We start from the raw sequence: 26145 nt of genomic DNA on the forward strand, positions 1-26145 counted from the left end.
TATATCAGATTTTAACTTTAATTCTTAGTATTGATATCATTTGGTAGGAATGTAGATATGATTATACAGTTATTCGCATAAAATAATATTAATGGTAGGTCAAGAAACAGAGATGGTTGTACTTTAGACTCTTTGCCATGTCTATTTGCATGGACCCATAGTGCAGTTTGTGTAATGTTTTAGCTATGCCCTCATTAAAGAGGATGGCTAGTAACTGATCAGTGGAAATCAGTGGGAATGCTGCGGGATGATTGTTCCAATCCTGTGGGATTCATTTAAGAGTACATTATTGTTGTGTGAAAATTGTTTGCTTTAGAATGGTCTCATATTCAAGTAATGTGCAGTTCAATGTTTCCAGGTTAGCATGGCCCGTTAATGATCGCCCTGTCACTGTACAGGCATGCTAACCTGGAAACATTAAACTACACATTACTTGAATATGAGACCATTGTGAAGCAAATAATTTTCACACTACAATAGATATATAATGTACTCTTAATATGAATCCTACAAGGATTGGAACAATCATCCCCCAGCATTCCCACTGATTCCCACTGATCTGTTACTAGCCATCCCCTTTAAAGGGCATAAAAACCACCTTTTACACCAATACTTTGGAGTAGTCATGAAGACAATTTGCATAGTGAGTGTGCCAAGTTTCACAATTATCTGGTAATCCCATCATAGCAAATTGCTAGGAATTTTAGATTATATTTCTTGTCTTATGCGTAATTGAAGAATGACTCATTGCACTTAGATATGTCCCTAAACTATGAAGCACCCTCCCTCTTTCTTTTTTTTTAAAATAACATTAATGGAGGCCAGATTCCACCATTCCAGTGGGTTTGGATCATCTGATATTGATGAGCTACATTTTATTTCGAAGCTAAGAATCTCTTCCGTTCACAGTGTACATAGAATGACAAAGATGGCACCTACAATGTACTTGTTGGTCACATACACATCTTACTGATAAAACTTATTTTTGTGAGGGTTTAATTTTTGCAAATTTTGCAAATCACTGCCGGATTGTGAATTCAACAACACACGAAAATATCGCAAATGGACAGGCATTAGTGCTTACTATAGCCTAGTGTCAAATTGCAAAAATATCTTATGAAAATGTCTGTATAACCTCCTCATCCTCCTATATTCACCAAAAATAGTACAATATCTTTACATGAAAATAAGACCTTTTACAGCATTTTAGTGTCATCAATGCTCTGCAAAATTTGTTTCATACAAGCAGCGCTAAATGAGAACAAGACAAAATGATGTGTAGTATAAATCAACTTGAGTTTATTGTGCAGATAGTTCCGTGTACTGTGTGTGCATGTAGCATGCTGAAAATTCATGATGGCATTTACATGGCAAACATGATCGAGCAGAAACCATTAAAGGCGTATTCTCATAAGTACAATTAAATGTGTGTAGGTCATATTTAGAGACTAATGACCCATAATTCAAAACAAAACAGCTCTCCAAATTGTTTTGAGGGCTAGCCCATAAACCGGGCACACATTGTTGAGAAGAGAGTGGAGAGTTAGAAGTGTGTTGTGCAAAAGTTAAAGGACAAGTTCACCTTCATAAACATAAGGATTGAGAGAATGCAGCAATATTAGTAGAATACATCAGTGAAAGTTTGAGGAAAATTGGACAATTGATGCAAAAGTTATGAATTTTTAAAATGTTTGTGTTGGAACCGCTGGATGAGGAGACTACTAAGGCTCGTGATGTCCTATGAGTACAACATTATAAAGAAAATGTAAAGAAAATTCAACATATTTTCACTTTTTTTCGCATGATAAAAGATCACTGGACTTGCCTCTTTCTAAAGGCAATGGAAATAATATTACCCATATTATATCAGAAACGAGTCAAGGGAATGTGTACTTTTTTTTTTCAAAAGATGAAATTTTGTGAAATTCTCTTTATATTTTCCTTATATTGTTGTACGCATGTGACATCATACATTGCAGTAGTCTTCTCATCCGGCGGTGACTGCACAAAAACTTCAAAAATTCATAACTTTTGAACAGATTGTCCGATTTTCCTCAAACTTTCAATGATGTGTTCTACTAATATTGCTACATTCTCTCAATCCTTATGTTAATGAAGGTGAACTTGTCCTTTAATAACCCTGTAGCGTGGAGAAACTTGGATGGTTGATTAAGTCAATGTACATTTGCTGCCGACTGGGGTACATTCGAAAACCAGGAATAGTGCCAGTCGGCAAATTGATATGCATTGAACCATTCGCTCATCATTAAAAAGTAGACTTTTTAACCCGTTGAGGATGGGCTGATTTTGGTACATCACTCATTTCCCATAGATACTTGCCTGAGTATACTCGAGACTCGTCCTCAAAGGATTAAAGGGCAAGTTCACCTTCACAGACATTTGGGTTGAGTGAATGCAGCAATATTAGTGGAACACATCAGTGAGAGTTTGAGGAAAATCGGACAATCAGTTCAAATGTTATGAATTTTTTAAGTTTCTGCTCAGTCACGGCTGAATGAGAAGATTACTGTAGCTTGTGATGTCACATGAGTACAACGATATAAAGAAAGTATAAAGAAAATTCAACATATTTTCACTTTTCTCGCATAACAAAATGTCACTCGACTTCTCTCTGTTAGAAGGCAGGGGGAATAATATTACCCTTAACATACGTCAGTAACAAGTCGAAAAAATGTGCACTTTACTAAAAAAGTAAAGTTTTGTTGAATTCTCTTTTAATTTTCCTTATATTGTTGTACGCATGTGACATCATACACTGTGGTAGTCTTCTCATCCAGCAGTGACTGCGCAGATACTTTAAAAATTCATAACTTTTGAACGGATTGTCCGATTTCCCCCAAACTTACATTGATGTGTCCTACTAATATTGCTGCATTCACTCAATCCACTTGTATATGAAGGTGAACTTGTCCTTTAACTTAGTTTTGTGTGTACTTTCGTAGAGATCATTGAAAAAGCTGTACATAATTTGTACGGGGATTCTCAAATAAATCCAAGCCAGGCCAGCTTTCCCACGTCACGGCATCACCACATCATCGGGTCTTTATACAACTCCTTGCTTCCTGCTATCAAGCCATCTTGCTTGGCAGGCGTGGAAGCTTTGTTGATGTGCGTCACCCATCCCTGGTGGAGAGTAGCTGAAGTGCTGAGAAGTGTTGGTCAAGTACTCCTGATGCTGCTAGTCCACCTTGAAATCATTGTATGGACAGTATGGACCCGAACTTTGCTGACGTCATACCGAAAGCAAAGCGAATGCGTCACGTCGTCTTCCTTACACGCTGCCTGGTCAGAGAGGACATCAAAACCACTCACTGCAGCATCGAGAAAGATGTATTCAGTAATGAGAGGAAGGGAGTGGACACACGTGCATCATCGGCAGTACTTTCACATATCAGTCTGTGTAATTGACACAACACAATGGAATTTTCTAAGAATCCTGACATTGGTAGATACCGCTATTCATAGCAGCTCTTTGGAAGTCGACAGCAGTATATGTTCAACACAAACAGCAGCAACAACAAACAGAACTACACTGTAGACATAATTCTTGAGTGCAACAAATTGGAGGCAATTTGCGATATTTCAGCTGATTTAAAGCTGAAATGTGAATAGGTGTAAGCCAGATGTAAAAAGTAAAGAAAAAAGACTAATTCCTATACCACTGTGGACAGAACATCCGCATAGACTTAAAGGGAAGGTAAACCCAAAGAGCAATGTGGATTGAGTGAAAGCAGCAACATTAGTAGAACACATCAGTGAAAGTTTGAGGAAAATCGAACAATCGATGCAAAAGTTATGAATTTTTAAAGTTTTGGTGTTGGAACCGCTGGATGAGGAGACTACTAGAGGATATGACGTGTGAGTGGACAACAATACAAAGAAAATATAAAGGAAATTCAACAAAAATTCACTTTTCTAGAATTATGAAAGAGCAATGGACCAACCTCTTTCAGAAAGCAGGGGGAATAATTGCTACCCTTAAAATATGTCAATATCAAGTTGATGGAATTTGTAATTTTCATGAAAAATTGATTTTTGTAGAATTTTCTTAATGTTTTCTTGGTATTGTTGTCCACTCATACGTCATAACCTCTAGTAGTCTCCTCATCCAGCGGTTCCATCACCAAAACTTTAAAAATTCATAACTTTTGCATCGATTGTCCGATTTTCTTCAAACTGTCACTGATGTGTTCTGCTAATGTTGATGCTTTCACTCAATCCACATTGCTCTTGGGGTTTATCTTCCCTTTAACATGTAGAGCACAAAAGAAACCTCAAGTATATTGGCTATTACAACTTAGTGCGCAGATCGCATGAAAACTTGCAAGTAGCACTATTTTCCATGATTCACGAGGAAAAAAGTGCATCATTGCCTTAAATAAATTGTATGCTTTTTAAAACCTGTTGAGGACAAGTCCCAAGTATACTGGGGCAGGTGTCTATGGGAAATGCGTGTTGTAGCAAAATCAGTCCGTCCTCAACGGGTTAATGGAATTTTCTTTTAGGTACCGGTATAGTCTCCTTCCCATTATCATTGGTAATGACCTTACTCCCTTTGTCCTTTAAGCCCTGTAAGAGGTATTATTCCTTCCCAATGCTACAGTCATGCCTCTGGTGACATCTTGAGAACAATGTGGCTGCACAGTCCTCTTTTTTTTTTTTTAATGAAATCTTGTGTAAGAATGGATCTAGGGCAACTACAAGAAATGCTTGGAGTATGACAGTCTTATGACCTGAGACTACCGCATTACTGAGCTCGAGCCATGTCCTGCACGTGTAGACCAGGATGAGAATCTCTGTAGTGGGACTGATCAGCTTTGATAATATTTAGCTTGGCTGTTTCCTCTCGCTCTCTCCCTCTCAGTGAAGTAAACATTCAATCCATATTCAAAGTGACTTCAATTGCAGACTGAGGCAAACATACAGAAAAGAGGAAATCTCATTTAAGTCTTGCAAAAAATAAGGTACCCGGTAGTTACTGTATGACATTGTGATATGTATAATAGGTGGATTTTTTTTTTTCATCATAGTGATATCATTTTGTGACACGTACGTATGCAATTTAAGCAGATGGTGTGATGTCATTGTCTAATTAGTCTCCTTGTTGCTCGCACACAAACCTTCTCTTAATTTTTTGCATCAGTCCTGCGTGATTATTATTATTTTTTTAATTCTTGTGATAATTTGCCAGCATATTGTGTGTGAACGACAAGCGAAGGAACCATCAATTTTCTTTATTCCATGATGCAACTTGGTACACTACAATGTTGGTCAGCACACTCTGATGCCAAAGGTTCCCTCCAGTCATTGTTCAAGCATGCACAGTCTGGAGATTCGAAGCGCTTCATTTTGCAGCCCAGCTATTAAAAGTGATATTTTTTAGCCGTGTGTAAATGGTGGCAGATATGATTGATTTTTGCATCACAATGCAAAGACTGATCAGAACTCCCGTGTGTGAATGCTGCTGTTGTTCCGTTTGTGTAATAATACTCTGCTTCTCAAAGTCAACATGACCCTGGAGAAGGATTTCACATCAAACAATTATGTTGTGTCTGGCAGGAGAGGGAAGAGAGAAATATGAGTAGCTGCTGTGACTTGTCGTGCAGTTTGAGCTTTCGATAGGGACAAAATGGTTGCAAGATCAGGATCCAGGATTAAACGTAATTAATACTCCTTTCAGGTACTGTAAAAGCTGTTATTATTGCATACAGATATTTTCACAAGATATTTTCATAATTTTATGCCAAGGCTATCATAAGTGCAATAACACCCTAGCGTCTAGCACTATTTTTTGTGTGTTGGTAAATTCGTGACCCAACAGTGATTCACGAAATTCACAAAAATTAAACCCTAGTGAAAATAACAGCTTTACAGTAATTGTCAGTGTGGATAAAATTACGAGTTTGATTACATTGCGAAAAATGGCGAAATAAAAGTCGTCAGCATTTGAGTGGAAATATGTGAATGTGATTTAGATAAAGCATATATATGCGATTAAGTCTTGTTAAAAGATCACTTGTTTGCCCACATGCAAACATGTGGGGGTTTTTTTGTGTGTATTAAATATGTGTGTTTGTGTGCATGTGGTTCTCCTACAGCACTAGCTGCACAAAATTGTGAGTGTGTGCAAGAGGAGTTATTATATAACGACTGAAGAGATCCTTGTCATTTGATTGGTTGTTTGACATTGATTATTCGGCCCATTTCACTATGACGTCATCATCCGTGCAATTGTGGTTCCATTTACCGTGCAATTTTGGATTCATACGATCTGCTCCATTGCACGCTCACTGCGAGCCCGGCTTACTACGCGTATACGCTTGCATGTACGTGTTGCAGTGTATGTATGCGACAGCGCGCAACTGATAATAGCGTAAAGGCTAAAGCACTCAGTGAGCACTCTCGCGATCTCAGATTCTCTCTTGTTTCTAAATTAATAAAACATGAAAGGACAAGGATCTCTTTCAGGCGTTATATAAAACAAATAATAAATGTTTTTCATTCGTGCAATGGACAGAATATTTCATTCGGTGAAAGATGAAATGTTCGATCCATTCAACGAGGCACAGCCGAGTTGAATGGATCATTTCATCTTTCACCTCATGAAATATTCTGTCCATTGCACTCATAAACATTCATTATTTGTATACTATTGCCAGAAGCATTGTGTCATTGTAGAATAGGTGCTCATGAAAATAGTGGAGACTTTCCAGGCTATAAACGACACCATCTTTTGGGTCTTATCATTGTTATTTTGATGTGGATATTAAATGCAACCACAAAAATCTGAAAGGGGTGTCTGTGACTCTGATAGCTACATGTGTAGTTCTTCTTCAGAGGTGAATAATGTATGCAGAAATTAAATGCTGTTCGTTCTGTTCTTCTATTTCCCTTTTATCTTTGCAGGCAAGAGGGTTTCATCCCAAGCAACTATGTGGAGGAGAAGAGCAAATATTCAACGGGTCTGGAAAGATACGAGTACGTAATCTAGTCTCTTGTTTTTTTTAACCTTGTCACTTCATTCCCCGGAGTGCTCTCATTTTGATTTTAGTAGGGCCTATTAGGTGATAAGAATGCTATGAAACTTCATTACAGTGTAGGGGTTGTGTGCTATGTTTTAGTATGTGCGATGTTTGTTTGTAAATCCCGAGCATCTACCATTTTTCTTGTAAAAGGATTGTTTCTTGTGTTCTTTTGGATGAGAAAATATGGTCTTGTGTCGTTGGTTCTCCCCAATCAGCTGGTTCAACGGAACGTGGTCCAGACAACGAACAGAGCTGGAACTAAGGCAGGAAGGCAAAGATGGCTGCTTCACTGTCAGAAATTCAAGTACAGCCGGTCTCTACACACTCTCTTTACTAGCAAAAGACAAAGGGTAAGATCGTCAAATTCCCATTGATCTTGTGGAGGCATCGTACTTTTCAAATCTAACAAAGATTGATCAATCTCGATATCCTCCACTAGTGAAATTCGGCTTTTTCGGAAAGAGGCAAAGATATGTGTACATATCACAATGCCTTATTCCCCCCCCCCCCCACCCCTAGCATGAATACAAAATTTTTCTTTTCATGTAAGTTCCCCAGCTTTGATCATCTTTGCAAAATGTATTGGTTTAAATCAGCACCGTTCTTGATTACTAGATTTCACAAGTATTATCTCATGAGTGTTTTAAAGTCACTCTGTACTGGTAAATGCTGTTAAATGACATTTCTACTTTTTATTGTTTGGTGGCTTTTTTTTTTGTCAGCTTTTTGAATGATAAATGGCCATGATCTCATATACTACCTCAGACAACATTGAGTACAAGCTCCTCCCCCTCCCCCCAAAAAAAGGCAAAAATAAGGACTCCTTAGAGCTTAAATTTGATATTGAATAAATCAATTACAGTCTAGCATAAAACTATATGTGCCATTGTAGTTTCTCTGTTACATGGATCTTCACAAGAGAAAGACAGAGAGAGACACAGGCAGACACAGACACACACACATACACATTGGATGTGTGAGAGACTGGTAATCATGTTTTCCACCTTTCATGATCTTGCCCACTGCACAGACCAACGGGCGAAGACGTGGTGCGGCACTACCACATCAAGCAAAACCACAACAATGAATTCTACGTAGCAGAGAAGCACTGTTTCAGGGATATGGCCAAGCTCATAGAATACCACAAGCTGAATGCAGGAGGTGAGTCTTACAGACAGCCAATCAATGGCAGGTCACGGGTAGGGCAAGGAAATAATTAAAGGTTGAATGCTTCTTTCTTTTTTTTTTCTCAATACGTAGCATTCTCCACCCTAGACTGTAGTCTATTGCAACTGATTGACAAATTGCTCTTCATCAACAAATAAGCACCAATAATTCAGTGTTTTAGTAATAGCCATGATTAAAAAACTAAAAAAAAAAAATCATGGACTACATACTCGTGTTAGACTTGAACCAACGATCTCCTGATTACTGGACTGGCATCATATCCACTAGACTTCCGAGCTTCTGCCCGACAGCCAGAGTTGGTTCTAATATATTCTTTGTAGACTGTAGTCTATAGTGAAGATAGTATCTGGCAGTGTCAAGATATGTATCAAGATCTAGTTTAATCCATCTACCCGTAGAATAGTAAGCAATTAGCGAATATATGTAATGATTGTTTTATATCCATGAATATCCCTTGCATCTTCTGGTGACATTTGGAAAACACCGTCTGTGCTACAAGCTAAATGTTAACTGCGTGACTCTAATGGTTGATCAGCTCACAAAAAATGCATACACTAATTTTTCTGATTGTAAGTGATGAGAGGCAGTGATCTAGTACTCAATGCTGTGTGCAGATTGATTTTATTGAAAAGGGGAGGTCTTATAAGTCAAGATAGCTATCTTTATGGTGACAGAATGGTGTATTGGAAGACGAGGACAGACTATAAGGCTCTTTACATGTGGTACATTTTAACAACAAGAGCTAATTCCGCAGTGCTGCATAGCCTCCATTGGAGCAAGCGTGTACCTAGTCTGTATGTGGAAATGTGAAATTCATCTGGAAATTTCTGTTTTATTTCATCAGTAAGCAACCCAAATGTTTACGAGTACCATGCCTACATGAGCAAAACATAATATTATTGTTGTTGTTATTTTTTTACAGGATTTGAAACTGAAAATTACGTTTAATATGACATTGCTACCACCAAATTTGGCTCTAAGCCAGGCCAGCTGCCTTCTTCACGAACAAGTCTGTCATTTAAACTTTAGTGGGAAGCATTCTATTGAGTCGAATGCCTTGAGTTATGCATTCAAATAATCCCCATGACCATTGCGCAATTTTTAGTAGTTTGAATATCAGTGCAGGGAATTTGCAAAGTAACTAAGATAAGGAAATGAAAACCAAATAAATGTATTTATGCATGAATGTACGCATACTAATGTTTTGATTGAGGAAAAGCAACTCATTGAACCATATTGGACTCGGCGTAATACTGGTGATTGTATCTGCATATATCTGGGGGGGTGTTTCATCAATTTAGTCGGCGCTGACAAGTTGTCAGTCTCTGACAATTTCAGTAAAATCCTTGGTTTTGATTGGCTGAGACACTCTTGTCACTGACTGTTACCATGGTGATTGTCAGTGACTGACAAGTTGTCAGCGCTGACAACTTTCATGAAACGGTACTCTGAAATCAAGATGAATGGCAGTGCCAGAGACTTTAAACTCATGTACATGGGAATTTCCAACAATAATAGGACTTTATACTCTATTGCACGTGCAAACTACTAAATCCAATGTATGACATTAAACTTTAGCAGCATGCCAAGTGGCTTATAGTGTCATGGGATTATCTTGATCAGTTCCTTTTTATCAGAAGTCAAGTTGTACAAATCATTTTTATTAATTCTTAATTACTATATTTTGGGGTATGGACAACACAATTTTCTGATTATTTACACACACAGAACTATGATATTGACTTTATTTTCTTTACTTGATATTCTTTACTGCATAATATTTACACATGCAGAACTATGATATTGAGCTTATGTTCTTTCCATACCTATTCTGTCTTTTTTTTTTCATAATCTGGCTCTGTTCCTTCTGTTTTTTCACACTTTTATATCTACACTTTTGTAATTGCTTATATATTCATCTCCTAACATGTATTCATATAGATATGATGATTGGCAATAAAGACTAATCTGACTGCCTAAGAAGAAGATTGAAATGAGATGTGCAGTAGTTTTGTTAGTGTGAGAATGAGTTACTCATGAGCAGGGTTGCGCAATCTTCATAACCTTTGTAAACAAACCACTGGGTTCCCAGAAGCCCTAGCAGTGGTATTTCTCAATAAGCTGCATGTTTTCTCTCTTGTGTGGGAGATTGATGGATACTGCTTTGGCCCAGTTTGTCTATTAGTGATAATTGATTTACTTATGACAACATTATATAGCTACCATGATCAGATAATGTTCTCAGAAGGCAACACTGTCTGTGTATCTTTTGGGCTAATATTTGGCATTTTTGTCATTACCCGACTGAAATTTTGTTGTCGCAGCATTTCATTCACACATTTCCTTTGCATATAGTTGTCCATTTTAGAGCAAAGATTGACAATTTCTGCAGGCGTATGGAAACTGTGTTTTGCTTTTGATGTACAGCAGTCATTGCTTGGCAGCTTTATCATATTGTGTGCTGTTTGTGTGTCTTTTTTTGAACAGGTTTAATAACAAGGTTGCGTAACCCTCCTGGCTTCACATTACCAACGACCGCTGGCCTTGGTTCAAGTAAGTAGGAGCTACAGAAAGTGATCAAATTTCCTGATAAACCAACAAGACACTGATTGGACAAAGATCCAATGCTGTGAGATGTCCAAGTGTGTATACATGACTATCATAACATCGAAAGTGGTCACTTTGCTAACATTGAATCATAATTTGGTTAAGACTTTTCCTTTCACTTTAGATGCGAGATGATAAGACCACTGTTGAATTGCATGACTAGAAATCACAGCTCAAAGCTAGACTAAGTGCTCTATGTTGTATGACTGATGATGTCTTGAGCTAGTTCATTGTTCATTTCAAATGCAGTGCTGTTACTCAATACAAATAGATACAAAATACAACATCTTTAGTGTTTGGTTGGTATTTTGGGGTATATTGTGACTGTAGTTATTTAAGCGTTATTCCTTGCCATGTTCATGTTGGCATTATAAACAGACTACTAAAATCCAAGATGAAAAATTGTTTCTTCAAAATCTGACTTGGAAAAAAGTTGTCAAGTTTAAACGTTGGAGGAAACAGTGTGAAAACATGTGAAATACTGGTAAAAAAAACACACATGCAAAATAAAATAGGGTCAAGAAATCAAACCCCCAGAAACATCTAAATGACTGACACTGCAGGCATGAATTCAAAAAGAAAACTTGTTTTCCTTGCATCAAACATTTTGTTGTGTTCTGATTATCTGACAGTGATGACTTTTAGGTTTGAAAGGTTGTAGTTGCTCAGTTAGCGACCGTTGATATGATTTTATGATATTTGTTGCACATATACCAATGGAAGAGATGCAAATTGATTTCAGTATTATCTCATTTACCTCAACTTAATTGCATGTGGTTGTGACCAGTATCACTAGTTGGTGAAAGCATGTGAATGTTGAAAATTTGATATTTGTTATGATTATCATTAGTCATGTTTTATTAAAATTGTGACTTGCAGCAGTTAAATTTGCTGAATTGCTCACAATTGTACATCAAAAGACATGCATGCATACAAATTAAGCTAATTAGTCTATTGATACAGTTATAATGCAATACCAAAATCACAATTCATTAAACATAGGATAAAAATGATTTTAAAAAATGTAAATTTAAAGTCTTTATCACAAAGACATTGTCTGTTGTTATGTCAGGAACATGAAAAGACTGACATACAGTCATACCTATTCAATTAGATTTTACTCTGTCGAGTAATAAGTTTGAACAAAACAAAATTGAAATTGCACTTTAAAGTTGATAATATGTTGAGCAGCACTAAATGTCTGATGCAAATTTTTTCTGGCATCTCACATTTAACAGCAAAGTGGGAGATCAAGTGGTCTGAGCTGAACATCATCCACGAACTAGGGCGTGGTCAGTTTGGTGTGGTGCACCTGGCCAAGCTGACCCACAACAACCGATTTGTAGCGGTCAAGATGATGCAGGAAGGATCTATGTCTGAAGATGACTTCGTTGACGAGGCCAAAGTTATGAAGTGAGCAACAGATATTGTCATTTGAAGGGGTCGGTGCAATATAGTGCTAACCCACACTTCTGTCAAAATTGAGATACATGCATTTTCATAATCCTTATCCTTCACTCTAACCTCCGTGAAAATATCATATTTGAATTCAACCAATAAGATGGTAAAAAATTCATGCATTCATGTTTTATCAATGTACAATGTATGGACTTTCCAAACATTCAACAGCGATTATCTCAAAATGAACATTGTGTGGGTTAGCACTATATTGCACCGACCCCTTCATTTATCCTGTGGCCAGGGCCTGATCTTACATTTTTCCCTTCTCTCGCCTGGCAGGCAATTCAATCATCAATGTTCTTGCTTGCCCAAAAGAATAAAGTATTTGCCCCCAAACAGTGCCTAGGTATTACAGTGCACTCCCGTTATTATGAACATGGTTATAACAAAATTCAGTTACAACGAAGCAAAAATTCAGGCCGCAATATTATCTGCTCTATTTGTTTTCCTTGTTTATTTGTTCGGTATTACGGAATGAGGGAAATTCGTGACATGGAATCAAATCACCATCACACGAAAACTTAAAGTTGTAACAACTTTATTCCTCCCTCTTGCTTCCACGGACGGCATGGTCCCAGCCTCGCTCGAATCGAGCCATCAACACTCTTTTTTTTACCTCGGCCCAACAGGCCACACCCACTTCGCACAAATGCATATTCATGACATTCGGTTATAACGAAATTTCGATATAATGAAAGAAATCTGCCAGTCCCGAGGACTTCACTGTTATCAATTCACTGGAGGAGTTTCTGATTTTCATATTTAAACCAAATAATTTGACTTGCCCACCTAATCAAGTAAACTTTTATCATTTTTACATTTTTTCTGACCTGACATACAATTTAACTTGCCGTGGGCAAGCAGGCAAGTGCTTATGTTGATCCCTGCTTTAGCACGAAGAAGTTTCTTGCTATGTCAACTTCTGCTCACTGAAAAGGACAGTAAATTTCATGCTTTTGCATGGATTCGGAAGAAATTGATTCTATCTTCATGAATATTATCCAGCAAAATAAGGTGATAATGGGATGATATGGCTTAGGCGAAGACACACACACATGCATTGTCACACACTCAGACCCCACAAATGCACAAACAAAAAATGTGCAACTGCTAGTGGGTAGCCGTGGTGTGTTTAGGGCCTAAGAATTAATCCCAACATTTGAAGGTATTGGCCTTCTTTTGTAAGCTTCCTTTTATTAATAGATTAATAGAAAAGAAATGAAGATTGAAGAACAGAAAGAAAGATAGAAGAACAAAAAGAAACAAGGGGGAATAATTATCCTTCCCTAGAATGAGCTTATGCATTTTCTGTCAGTATGGAAGTGCTCATCCTCCTGTACTAGATTTTTTATTTTTTTTTTGTATTCAGGAATATCAGTTGTTGACTGTAATGAAATAGTGTGTGACAAGAACATATGTAACACTGGGATGATGGATGATTACCAGAACAATGTAAAAAATATTGAATCAGTTTCTCACCTTGGCATTGACTGTAATATTATTTTGACCTGTTTACCATAATGTGAATCAGCGTTTGTGTGTGTGTGTGTGTGTGTGTGTGTGTGTGTGTGTGTGTGTGTGTATGTACATTGTGTTTATTTCCCTTTGTTGTGGTTATTGTGGTTTTTGTTACTATTACAATAATTATTCATCACTGCATATGTCACTCCAGTAGTGCTTGGTTACCTGTGTGTACACATAAACACAGTTATGTTTGTTTTGGTACATTGTGGTTGAGAGCATCAGAGAAATTACTGGTGTACTGGTTGTTAGTCTATCCAAGTTTCTTCTTTTTTTTTTTGAATGAGCATCAAATTTGTGGTCTTCCACCATACCGGTTTCATATTACAGTTTTCTTTGCCGGAATGTCTGCAAGGTCATTGCAATGATGCGTTCATTAGTCTTATTTTTGAAGGGAATACACAGAAATAAATGCCCTGCTCTAATTGGTGATGTGTCGTTTTATACTCCTCTGCAGAGAACTTCAGCATGAGAACCTGGTGCAGCTGTATGGCGTCACCTCGGCTCAGCCTCTCTGCATTGTCACGGAGTACATGCCAAACGGTGAGCCATTCCTTATAAACACACACACAAGTACACACACACCAGAGACTCCAACTCTCCTGCTTTTGTTAAGCGATCTCCCACTTTAAGACCATTTCTCAAAATCTCCCGCTCTCCTGCTTGAGTTTGAATTTCTTCCGCTCTAAGCTGTGTATCTCCCACCTATAAAGATGTATTTTCTCACTTTTTATAAGAATTAGCTTACTCCTGACCAACATTTGTCATATATGTTCAAAAATAAGGCTGTGATAGCACCAGAGAGCATATGTGTAAACCTAGAAACCATTGAACATCTAGAACCCTGAACCCTGGCCGCAAGGGACGTCGCTCTTTGCGCTCAATAATATCGCACACATTTTTCCACTATCTGAGTCTCCAGTTTGCCAATGGGTAACAGGCGTGAGAATCTCCCATGTAGGAGATGCTTAGGGTTGGAGTCTCTGATGCACACATATGCACATATTCATAATATATGTATGCATTTACTCTCAGTGGGGAGGAAAAGATAGATAGATAGATATATTGATGGAGAGTTATACACACCTATGCAGGTAAGTATAGACTCCATTATCTTGTCATGGTAATATGTATTTTTTGTCTGCTTTTTTTAACCTTATATTCTTTGGGAGTCGTTTCATTTCTTGTGTTCCCCCTAATCTCTTGCCACTCTTATCTCCTTTTTCTTGCGTGATATCTTCTCTTGCACCCTTCTTCTAAGTATTGGTACATACGTCCATTTAGAGTTATTTACAGTGGTATTGTTGGAAGTTCATGCCCATCAGATGATGAAGAATCTATATCAGTCTTTGATTCATGCCATTCTTCAGGTTGATTTTGTAAAGGAAAAGACATTAGTTGGTGTTGTGGGTTTGCACAGACGTGTCAAATGACAACGCAAGAACATAGTGTAACAGTTTCACTCCTTACCAGAGCACAAGATTATGCCTACTCCATTGCGTGTAATTTTGAAAGTGAGTTGATGGAAAGTGGATGCTTAAGATATTACATTTCCCACACTATAAACCAATATTCCACAATATCTGATGTGTAGAGACACTATGCAGTACTTTCACTCTCAGTTAAAGCATGATTAGATTTTGCAGAGATGGCTTAAACTACATGTTTCACCCTTGTACATTCTCCTGTATAACCAAGATCTTTCTCTCTTTCACCATTTTCCATTCCACTTATGAACAACTGGTCCCCCCCCCCTTTAAATCACAACCTACAACCTTGTTACACCACAACTTGTTAACAACCCACAACTTTTCTACTACCCCTTTCACCGTGCTCGTGGTTGGAATGATGTGCAAATCTTTAAACCCATGTAAAATCTGCATGTCTTTGACATGATAATTTCTCAACAACACTATAATGGCTTCAACAACTATTCATATCACAACTCCAACCACAATCATGCCCTCAATATCATGTGAACTGCCCAACAACATCACTCCCATGCGACCACATTCTTCACCACTGACCTCTACTACCCCTCTGCCACACCCTGTCTACCACTCCACCCCACCACATCCCTCCCTGTGATTCCGGGCTGCACCATCACAGGTTGCCTGCTGATGTACATCAGGCGGCAGAAGTACTTACTGGAACGAACAAATATCCTCATCTACATGACGGAACAAGTTTGTGCCGGCATGAGGTACCTAGAAGACAAGCACTTTATACACAGGGATCTGGTGAGTGCATGAAGCTCTTCTCCAAAATGTCGTGGGAAAAACAACAGCATCTGCAAGATCCGGTAGTTCCACTTGAAAATTTCAATTCCAAGCTGATTCAGGTTGCACTCCAGTGTAAAATTACAATTTATGCGTAGGAGGGTAAAGATTATTGGTACTTAAGTGCATTAAACATAACCTGTTCCTTCAGCAGTTCTCCCAGAATTTTCTATGCCCCCATACAAGATTTTTTTTTTCTGTTGACAAAAAATGGACAATTTGGTAATTTGTCTGTGAGAAAGAAGTCAAGCAGTACATGTATTCCTTTTCCGCGGTCAATGGCATGTGCTATCGGGCATTGCAAAATACCAATTAGATGCAAGACATGAATAGAACGTGCACTGAGCTCACAAATTAGTTTGTTTACACTAAAAAGTGCACCCATATGGAGCCAGCAAAAGTAAAAAATCTAGTGAGCTCAGCCTCAATTTCTACATACATCCTCATACAAGTTTTGCAGCAAGAAAAAAGCACACTATTACGTTGGAAAAGATAAATTATGCAAAAAATACACAGTCTGAGACACAAAATGAACAGATATTGATAGCAGAAACTTAAATCTTGTGATTAAAGTCATTTTTCTCCTCGGTATAATACCAGTGAACATGAATATAGACCAGGAATGCGGATGCTCTCGTGTACATTTTGGGAACCAGGCTTACCTGGCTCCCATATGTGTTGACGCAACAGAGACCCGGTGTACCTGGTTCCTGGAAGGGACAGGTCAAAAGCTAAAGTTGAAGTTGGGATGATAAAGCCTGTTGTGACAGTATGCATGGCCCTTTGAGCAAGGTGCTAATGACTTTCAAGCCCTGATCCACCCATCTCCAGGCAGTAGAAGCTCAGAGCTGGTGATCAATATATGATATGATAGAGTATCGTCCTATCCAAGTTTATAATAAACAGATATACGTGTACGTGCTGTCATATACCTTTGGGAGAATCGGAAGCTGTTATGAATGCAAGGAAACTCTTAATAGTGGACTTCCATCCTGTGACAATATATGATAAATCAAAGTGTCAACATACAATCATTTGTTTCCAGAAATAGCCTTGTACAGTGTTAGACATGACGAGATGCACAGCTTATACTGTATACGCCATATATTTCGCGAGTCTAAAGTTTCGCGAATCGGGACTTCCTGACAATTTCGCAAGTGGTGAAATTCACGATCATGGAGTCCTGTACTGAACAGAGAAATATATACGCTTGCGCCACATTCATATCAGCATTAGAGTTGATATTTTCGCATGTTTTTAATTTCACGAATAGCAGCTGACTCGCAAAATTCGCGAAAATAAAAACCTCGCGAAATATTTGGCGTATACAGTAAGTCATCGCTTTCTATTATATCAATTTTGTGTGTGTGTGTGTTGGAAATACACTATAAAAGGTTGGTTTATTGGCACAGATTGCACACAGCTTCCACAAGTTCTGTGTTGAAATTTGATGATAGCATGAATTATAGCAGTAGCATAAACAGATTGAATTTAGAACATGTGATATGCATGCTACTACAGGGTTCTAGTTCCAAGGTGCTAGTTAGTAACTAATGTTATATGACATTCACTCCGTACAAATATGATATTACCACCCTGCTTTCAGTTAGCCATTGATGATCAAATATACTCACACATTGCACCACCTTAGAACTTTGGAAATGTCTGTTCTGAAGTATTATATTATCACTCCCCCCCCCCCCCCCAAAAAAAAAGAAAAAAGAAAAAAAAAGAATGGGGGTTTATCGTTAATATATTCTAACAAAGGAGAATATAACAGATGGAGATTCAATTTGTAATACATGCTGAAAATATGGTCCAGATTAGTAACTAACCTCATGAATTGTTAGATCAATAAAGTCAGGTTTTTGTCTATGACTATGAAACGGGCTCCGTACGTGTGTGTCTGTGCGTCCGTCCGTGCGTCCGTCCGTGCGTCCGTCTGTGTGTGCGTCCGTGTGTGATCAAAATGTTAAATTTGCTACTTCTCTGTCATTTATGAGCCAATTTTGATTCTGTTTGCTTTATATGATAGCACTACATGGGAGCTTTGAAACTTCTACACAGAATTTCAGTTGTGACCTTTGACCTTGACCTTTGACCTATATTGTACATTTTGCTACAAAATGCTACTCCTTCGCCATTTCTAACCCGATTTCGATTCCGTTTGCTTTATGTGATGGCACTAGGTGAGGGCTTCAAAACTTCTACACAGAATTTTGACCTTTGACTTCTTTGACCTTTGACCTTGATTTTTGACCTATATTGTACATTTTGCTACAAAATGCTACTCCTTCACCATTTCTAACCCGATTTCAATTCCATTTGCTTTATGTGATGGCACTAGGTGAGGGCTTCAAAACTTCTACACAGAATTTTGACCTTTGACTTCTTTGACCTTTGACCTTGATTTTTGACCTATATTGTACATTTTGCTACAAAATGCTACTCCTTCGCCATTTCTAACCCGATTTCGATTCTGTTTGCTTTATGTGATGGCACTAGGTGAGGGCTTCAACACTTCTACACAGAACTTTGACCTTTGCCTTCTTTGACCTTTGACCTTGATTTTTGACCTATATTGTACATTTTGCTACAAAATGCTACTCCTTCGCCATTTCTAACCCGATTTCGATTCCGTTTGCTTTATGTGATGGCACTAGGTGAGGGCTTCAAAACTTCTACACAGAATTTTTACCTTTGCCTTCTTTGAAGTTTGACCTTGATTTTTGACCTGTATTGTACATTGGCTACAAAATGCTACTCCTTCGCCATTTCTAACCCGATTTTGATTCCGTTTGCTTTATGTGATGGCACTAGGTGAGGGCTTCAAAACTTTACACAGAATTTTTACCTTTGCCTTCTTTGACGTTTGACCTTGATTTTTGACCTGTATTGTACATTGGCTACAAAATGCTACTCCTTCGCCATTTCTAACCCGATTTCGATTCCATTTGCTTTATGTGATGGCACTAGGTAAGGGCTTCAAAACTTTTGCACAGAATTTTGACCTTTGACTTCTTTGACCTTTGACCTTGATTTTTTACCTATATTGCACATTTTGCCACAAAATGCTACTTCCGGCGGGGACATATATTACGCACTGCGTAATTTCTACTTTTCCTTGTTAAACCTTTTATTAGTTCTTTTGATGTATCTCAAAGGACAGCTTTGAATACTATCAACCCCATCCCCACACCCACAAAGACCTGCAAATCAAACCCACCTACAGTGTGTAGCTAGAACATCACCTTTTTCTGGGTTTTTTAACTCTTTCTCCATCATACGTTTTCAGACTTGACCTGAGCGGCTTTTGGAAATACCAGGATATTAGCTGATCATAAGATGTCATGATTTCTTTTTCATCATATTCAGGCTGCCAGGAACTGTCTCGTCGGTGACAAGCACATAGTCAAAGTTGCGGACTTTGGCCTCACTAGGTAAGTGCACTTGATTGTAGAAGAATTCCTGATCAGCATTCGATTTGAATCGAACCAGGGGTGAAAATTCTAAGAATTTAGATCATGATATGATGGCATATAATGTTATGTGACCTTCATCATAGCTGAACTACTGTAGGAGTGGTAGAATGCAGTCATGCCCCAAATCTGTATTTTGCACCGAGGTGTATCGATGCATCTGAATTGGAATTTTTGGCCCATGTTTAGCCCGTTGAGGACGGGCTGATTTTGTGACAACACACATTTCTTATAGACACTTGCCCAAGTCTACTCGGGAATTGTCCTCAGCGGGTTAATGCTGCCCAGATTTGTAATGACATTAGTAAACCATGTGGTGGTAAAGTTGATTTAAAGCAATTTAGAGAGTTCTTGTAAGCATTTATCTTTCGACAAGAGACCATGGTAGCCACACTATATAGGGTACCCTATGGGACTCTTCGTTTTGCCTTGTTCAAGAAATGCCAACTTATGATTATTGATAGTGACTATGCATAACTTGCAAACCCTATCCGAGTCAATGCTCTGGACAACAATGACACCATTCTGAACAAAGAATTGAAAGGGGGAGGATAGAACGTAAAAAAAAAAAAAAAATGATGCAATTTAAAAGCTGTAGCATCATTAGTCAGTCACTGTTAGGGCCCTAATCTGTCCTTCATCAGTGTGACAGTGAGCATCACGTAAAGCAGTTTACTATCGCATGTGGGATATGCCTCATTCATTCTTCCATTGTTACTAGCGAGAGTTAGTATACACAGCAAGTTTCAATTCTCTTACAATATTCTTTGTACATCACATTCTGTATTTGGTTCAGTTATGGTGTAACTTTCATTCTCTCCTTTGCCAACTCTTTCTGTAGAAGTATATACTTCCCACGTACACGTAGAGGGGGACATCTGTGATATTGAGTGAGAGAAAGAGAGAGAGGGAGAGACAATATGAAATCTCATACTTATTGCCGGTATCACACCCACTGATTAGTGAGAACATTAAGTCTATATGTCATTTCATGGTTACTGAATTCCATGCCACTTGATGTTTGAAGAGAGGTAGCCTTGTCTCAATGATGCTGATGGTAAATAGAGACTGCAACAGACACTGAAGGTGATGGTTTACAAGGGTGAATACGATTATGCCATCAATGACAAATGGGGGTCAGACAGTTGTGATGGTTGCAGTGTTGGTGGTGCTACTGATGATAGTGCTTTTGATAATGATGATGTTGATATACAAGTAATGCACAGCTGAGAGTGCATCTCCACTAACATCACAAACACCTGTGCATTATTTGATTTATAAAATGGATCAAAAATTAATGGAATTTTTCATGTACCTTTATGGGTCAATACCAGTCCAGCTACTTGTAGAACTTGCTCAAAAGCCAAGATGTCCAAAGATGTTTTTTCTGACAAACACTTACGCACTCGGCAAACACTATACACAGAGTACGTACATACACACTCTACCTGCACAAGGCCAGCAGGTAGCGCAAACTAGAAGCCATTTTCAGAAGTAGTGATTGAGAGCACATATATTAGCTTGCGACAGGCATGTAACAACAGATTAAATGCACACTGCCAGAGTATACATTGTGGCATCAGTGACCATGCAGTTATGCTCTCTCTGGAATGCCCCATAGGATAACACGTCCATGCTGTTATGCTTTTTCGTTGCACACTTTTTGCATGGCCGTGCATGGTATTCAGAATATCATGAGCGCACACATGACTCATTTCAGCAGTTCTGATCGACAACATTCTTGAACTCATTTTATGAAGATAAGATTTGTACCTGTAGCCTTTCCTTGTAGTCATCCCAAGTTCATTGTCTAGTATGGGTTATTGTATGATTATGATTTATCTCCTTCAAATCAAAAGGTATGTTATGGATGATGAGTATACCAGCTCTGGCACCAAATTCCCCATCAAGTGGGCTCCCCCGGAGGTCCTGCACTACACCCGATTCAGCAGTAAATCCGACGTTTGGGCGTTTGGTGAGTTACAAGGTCAAGGATGAGTCAGACTAGCCACTGCTGGATTTCACTGGTCAAAGATTCACTATTAAAATCTGGACAATAGTAGGGGCTCCCTGTACATGGATTGTAATCAACCATCAACAGTAGATGCAGAATGAAATAGTACTTCCTTGATTTTCTGTAAAGGAATGCTTTCCGGTATGCCTTGATATCCTATGATCCCTCAGATGAACTTTTGTTAGCTTTGAAAGAAAATTAAGACAAAACATTACCAAACAAAAAAAGAATAGAACAAATGCTTTCTGTTTTTATAAAGAATATATTCCCTAAAGAGAATCAGCCAATGGGGCAAAGATATCAAGGGCACTGTCGAAGTTGAATGAAGAACATGATGACTCTTAAAAGTCTTTCATTTAACTAGTAACATTGCATTGTATGTGGATCTCAAAGTGTTCATGCAAATCACATTTCTGTGAGACTGGTCATGAAAAAAAGTCACTTGTTTGTCTGTGGCATCTCACAATGTTTTTAGTTTTGCTGTGCCAAAATATTTTTTCCACTCACAGTTAGTCCAAATGTTACATTCCTCATATGAACTATGTAAGACTATGACTACTATTAAGCAAAAGTAATGTTTTTTGTATCTCTTTGTACAAAACAATGTCACAGCTCGAAGATGGTTGCCCCAAGCTAGCTCTCACGTGCTGTGATCACTGAATTGCTGGTAGTCAAGTAAATCTCATTCATTATCTGTCTGACTAAAATCATTGATAAACTACTTGTTTGTTCAATATTTCCTCGCTTCATAGCAAATCTATTTGTCTGTTCGGCAATTTCTCTCACTGATGTATTTAGTGACTCATCAAACTCTTACTCTCTCTTAATCCTCTTCCACCATTCCTCCCCCCCCCCCCCCTAAATTAGGGATTCTAATGTGGGAGGTGTTCTCGGGGGGCCTGGCCCCTTACCCAGCGATGAGCAATGTGGAAGTTGTCGACCACGTCACGAGGCGCAACTACCGCATGGAGAGACCCGACTACTGCCCCTGGCCGGTTTACCTCATCATGAAGGACTGCTGGGCAGAGGTAGGACATAATTCCTGGCAACATCATGTGATGATCTAACGCTAGCCTGGCCTCAAGGCTTTCTGACTTTATTATTCGTCATTCAGATTAGATTGTGATATGGTGTATACGTGATTTTTTGTCCCCGCGGAACGCGTTCGAGCAGGGGACTATGAAACGGGCTCCGTACGTGTGTGTGTCTGTGCGTCCGTCCGTCCGTCCGACCGTCCGTCCGTCCGTGTGTGCGTCCGTGTGTGATCAAAATGTTAAATTTGCTACTTCTCTGTCAGTTATGAGCCAATTTTGATTCTGTTTGCTTTATATGATAGCACTACATGGGAGCTTTGAAACTTCTACACAGAATTTCAGTTGTGACCTTTGACCTTGACCTTTGACCTATATTGTACATTTTGCTACAGAATGCTACTACTTTGCCATTTCTAACCCGATTTCAATTCCGTTTGCTTTATGTGATGGCACTAGCTGAGGGCTTCAAAACTTCTACACAGAATTTTGACCTTTGACTTCTTTGACCTTTGACCTTGATTTTTGACCTATATTGTACATTTTGCTACAAAATGCTACTCCTTCGCCAATTCTAACCCGATTTCGATTCCGTTTGCTTTATGTGATGGCACTAGGTGAGGGCTTCAAAACCTCTACACAGAATTTTGACCTTTGCCTTCTTTTACCTTTGACCTTGATTTTTGACCTATATTGTACATTTTGCTACAAAATGCTACTCCTTCGCCATTTCTAACCCGATTTCGATTCCGTTTGCTTTATGTGATGGCACTAGGTGAGGGCTTCAAAACTTTTACACAGAATTTTGACCTTTGCCTTCTTTGACCTTTGACCTTGATTTTTTACCTATATTGCACATTTTGCTACAAAATGCTACTTCCGGCGGGGACATATATTACGCACCGCGTAATTTCTACTTTTCCTTGTTTTTTTTTTTGAAGATTTGTTTTACAGTATCCTTGAAGGCATTCATTTTTTTTTTCCTCGCCTTCAATTTTTTAATTTGGATTCATATATTTGGTTTGTTTAGTGTCGTATATACAGAGATAGAACTTACCCGTTGAAGACTTAATCCCGAGTATATACTCTGGGAGGTGTGCATGGAAAATGCATATGATAGGAAAATCAGCTTGTCCTCTACGGGCCAAGGGTTCAAGTGAATTAGACTTGAATGAGAATTAATTTAGTGTTTGAAGTAAGTCTCATTCCTGCAATAGATATTTGATGCTAAGATCACACCAGAGCTTTAACACCAAAGCTTTGCTTACTGCAAGGAAAGAGGTTTTATCATTGTGAGGGGCTTGTTATGCAATCATCCTTGCCCAATTTTCCATTTTCAAGTGATTTGAATATTCCTCTGTCCCTCTACACTGTTGAGGCTTGTATCACTTCTTCTCTTCCAATGCAGAGGCCGGAGGACAGACCATCATTTAACCATCTGATGGCGCGCTTCTCACAACTCTCAGATAAAAGTGAACTCCAAACAACATGACAACTCCTTAATGAAGAAAGCAAGTGGTGAGTGCCATGCACTTAATATTGCAATCTAATCATTAAAGGTAGGGGATACCTTTTACAGACCTCCCAAAATGCAGCAAAACATTAAATATGAACCTCAGGGGACTTGCTTAGGCCACTGCTTACAAATTTGGAAGTCAACAGTTATCTAAAATTTGAATAATGCACAAAACTCAACTACTCAGTAGTTCTGTGTATCAGCCACACTTAAGCCTTTTTGTTGCATTCTTCTGTATTTGTGATCTATAAACACAAATCTATAAGTACAAGAGCTGATGTAATAACATATAGAGTGTGTGGCAAGAATGTATATAGAAATGTTTGTAAGTGTTGATGAACTTTCTTCACAAAATATACATGATGGACACACATGCAGTACATGGGTCTGCAAAGGTAGCCTAGTAATGTACTGGAATTTACGGTGAGCCCCGAAAACAATTCAATTCAAAATCTAACGGTCAAAAAAATGTACTAAATGTTACCTTCCACTTTCAATACTTTATGGGAGTGTCTAAAATGATACTCTCTTCAACATACCACTGTATTTATACAACTCTTCATTTAAGGCGTGCAAATGGGATTCCCTACCTTTTAAATGCTGTACTTATCCTGCTTTAAAAGAATAATCTATGCCTCAAAGGTAATAGTACTGTTTAAGCTGTTATTTTTGCGAGGGGTTAATTTTCGCAAATTTCACGAATCACTGTTGGACCGCGAATTTAGCAACACATGAAAATGTCTTCATACACTAGGCTAATAGTACACTTACATTATTTAGCCTCAGTGTTAAAATCACGAAAATGTCCGTGACCTCTCCATTCACAAAAATATCTGTACGCAAAGATAACAGCTTATACAGTATCTAAATGCAATTGCATCACAAGGTATCAATTTACTGTTAACAGAAAACAATGCTGTTTCAGATTTGCAGTCAGCATTTTGCAGATATGCATAATCATGTTCTTAAGCATCTTTTGATATATCCGTGTGAATATATTCATCTCTCCTTGTCTTAGCTCCTTTGTAATATATTCCATCTCTCCTATCTCTCTACAGTGTGCTGTGAGACACAACGCAACTGGTCAAACACCATCACAGTAGTTTGATATTTGTGAGTTGTGTCTGCCTGGACTTTTCAATAGCTGAGACTTCAGCGTCACCTTGACAACTCTACACCGGGGTTTTCTGGCAGTGAAAAGCTTCTGGTCTTAAAATCAAACTATTTCTGCTTTGCCTAGCTTGTAAACAGTATCTTATGTGGAGAAAAAACAGAAACAAACACTTAACAAGCGGAAGACCTTGAAGGAGAGTATTGAATCGTCTGAGTTGCATTCTAATCTGATGCGAGCGAGCTCTGGATTATCTACCACCTACAAACTTCTGGAAATCTCTGCTCAGATCAGAGCAAGAAAACCTGTCATTATGGGATAGTGGTGCTCTCCAGTCCTTTCAAATGAGCACACAGAATTTTGCCATCTACGCTGTACATGGATCCCGGCTGAAACCACATCAGGCTTTTACCTTCTCTGGTATGCTCTTGAAGAACCGTCTCCGGCTGATATCTGCTTGGTCGTGTGCAAGGTCTACTGAGATTTCAGATTTCTGTCAAGAGGGGCCATGTGTGAAGGGTCCCATCCAGAAGTATGCAGAGTTTGCTGCGAGTCACAGTCGTCTATGCATAGCAAGGGGTACTTTTCTAATGAGGTGAAATTTTTCATAAATATGTGTAAAGTTCCAAGTAGAAAAGGCTGATGAAAAGGGAAGAACCTGCCTCTCTTTCACAGAAATGTCTTGTAACAGTTGTGAAGTTATTTTGGTGAATACAGTCAAAGCGTAATAATGACTTTGGGTCTGAGTTATCATTTTATTTTACATTTTGTTTGATACTTTGTGCTCAGATGGTGATGTTTTGAGCATCCAGAGACGTAGACAGTCATATACAGTACAGCATATGCAATCAATAAGCACAAACTTACAAAATGCTGTAGTTTTCAAAGGTTG

The 26145-nt window shown here is 38.5% G+C and overlaps 1 protein-coding gene across 1 annotated transcript in view; it reads left to right on the plus strand.

Moving 5' to 3' along the window:
* Nucleotides 1–25508, plus strand: part of LOC140234661 (tyrosine-protein kinase TXK-like) — a 76363-nt gene extending 50855 nt beyond the window's left edge. The window contains exons 7-18 of the mRNA XM_072314693.1: nt 6928–6999; nt 7262–7396; nt 8077–8207; nt 10722–10787; nt 12080–12254; nt 14281–14366; nt 15933–16063; nt 19478–19542; nt 21441–21556; nt 22463–22623; nt 24035–24144; nt 25201–25508. Of these exons, the coding sequence (XP_072170794.1) occupies nt 6928–6999; nt 7262–7396; nt 8077–8207; nt 10722–10787; nt 12080–12254; nt 14281–14366; nt 15933–16063; nt 19478–19542; nt 21441–21556; nt 22463–22623; nt 24035–24118 (1222 nt within the window). The 3' untranslated portion in view covers nt 24119–24144; nt 25201–25508. The remainder of the gene's footprint in view (nt 1–6927; nt 7000–7261; nt 7397–8076; nt 8208–10721; nt 10788–12079; nt 12255–14280; nt 14367–15932; nt 16064–19477; nt 19543–21440; nt 21557–22462; nt 22624–24034; nt 24145–25200) is intronic.
* Nucleotides 25509–26145: the final 637 nt, after the last annotated feature.

The sequence above is a fragment of the Diadema setosum genome, chromosome 11 (genome assembly GCF_964275005.1).
Source record: "Diadema setosum chromosome 11, eeDiaSeto1, whole genome shotgun sequence".
In the NCBI taxonomy this organism is placed as follows: Eukaryota; Metazoa; Echinodermata; class Echinoidea; order Diadematoida; family Diadematidae; genus Diadema; species Diadema setosum.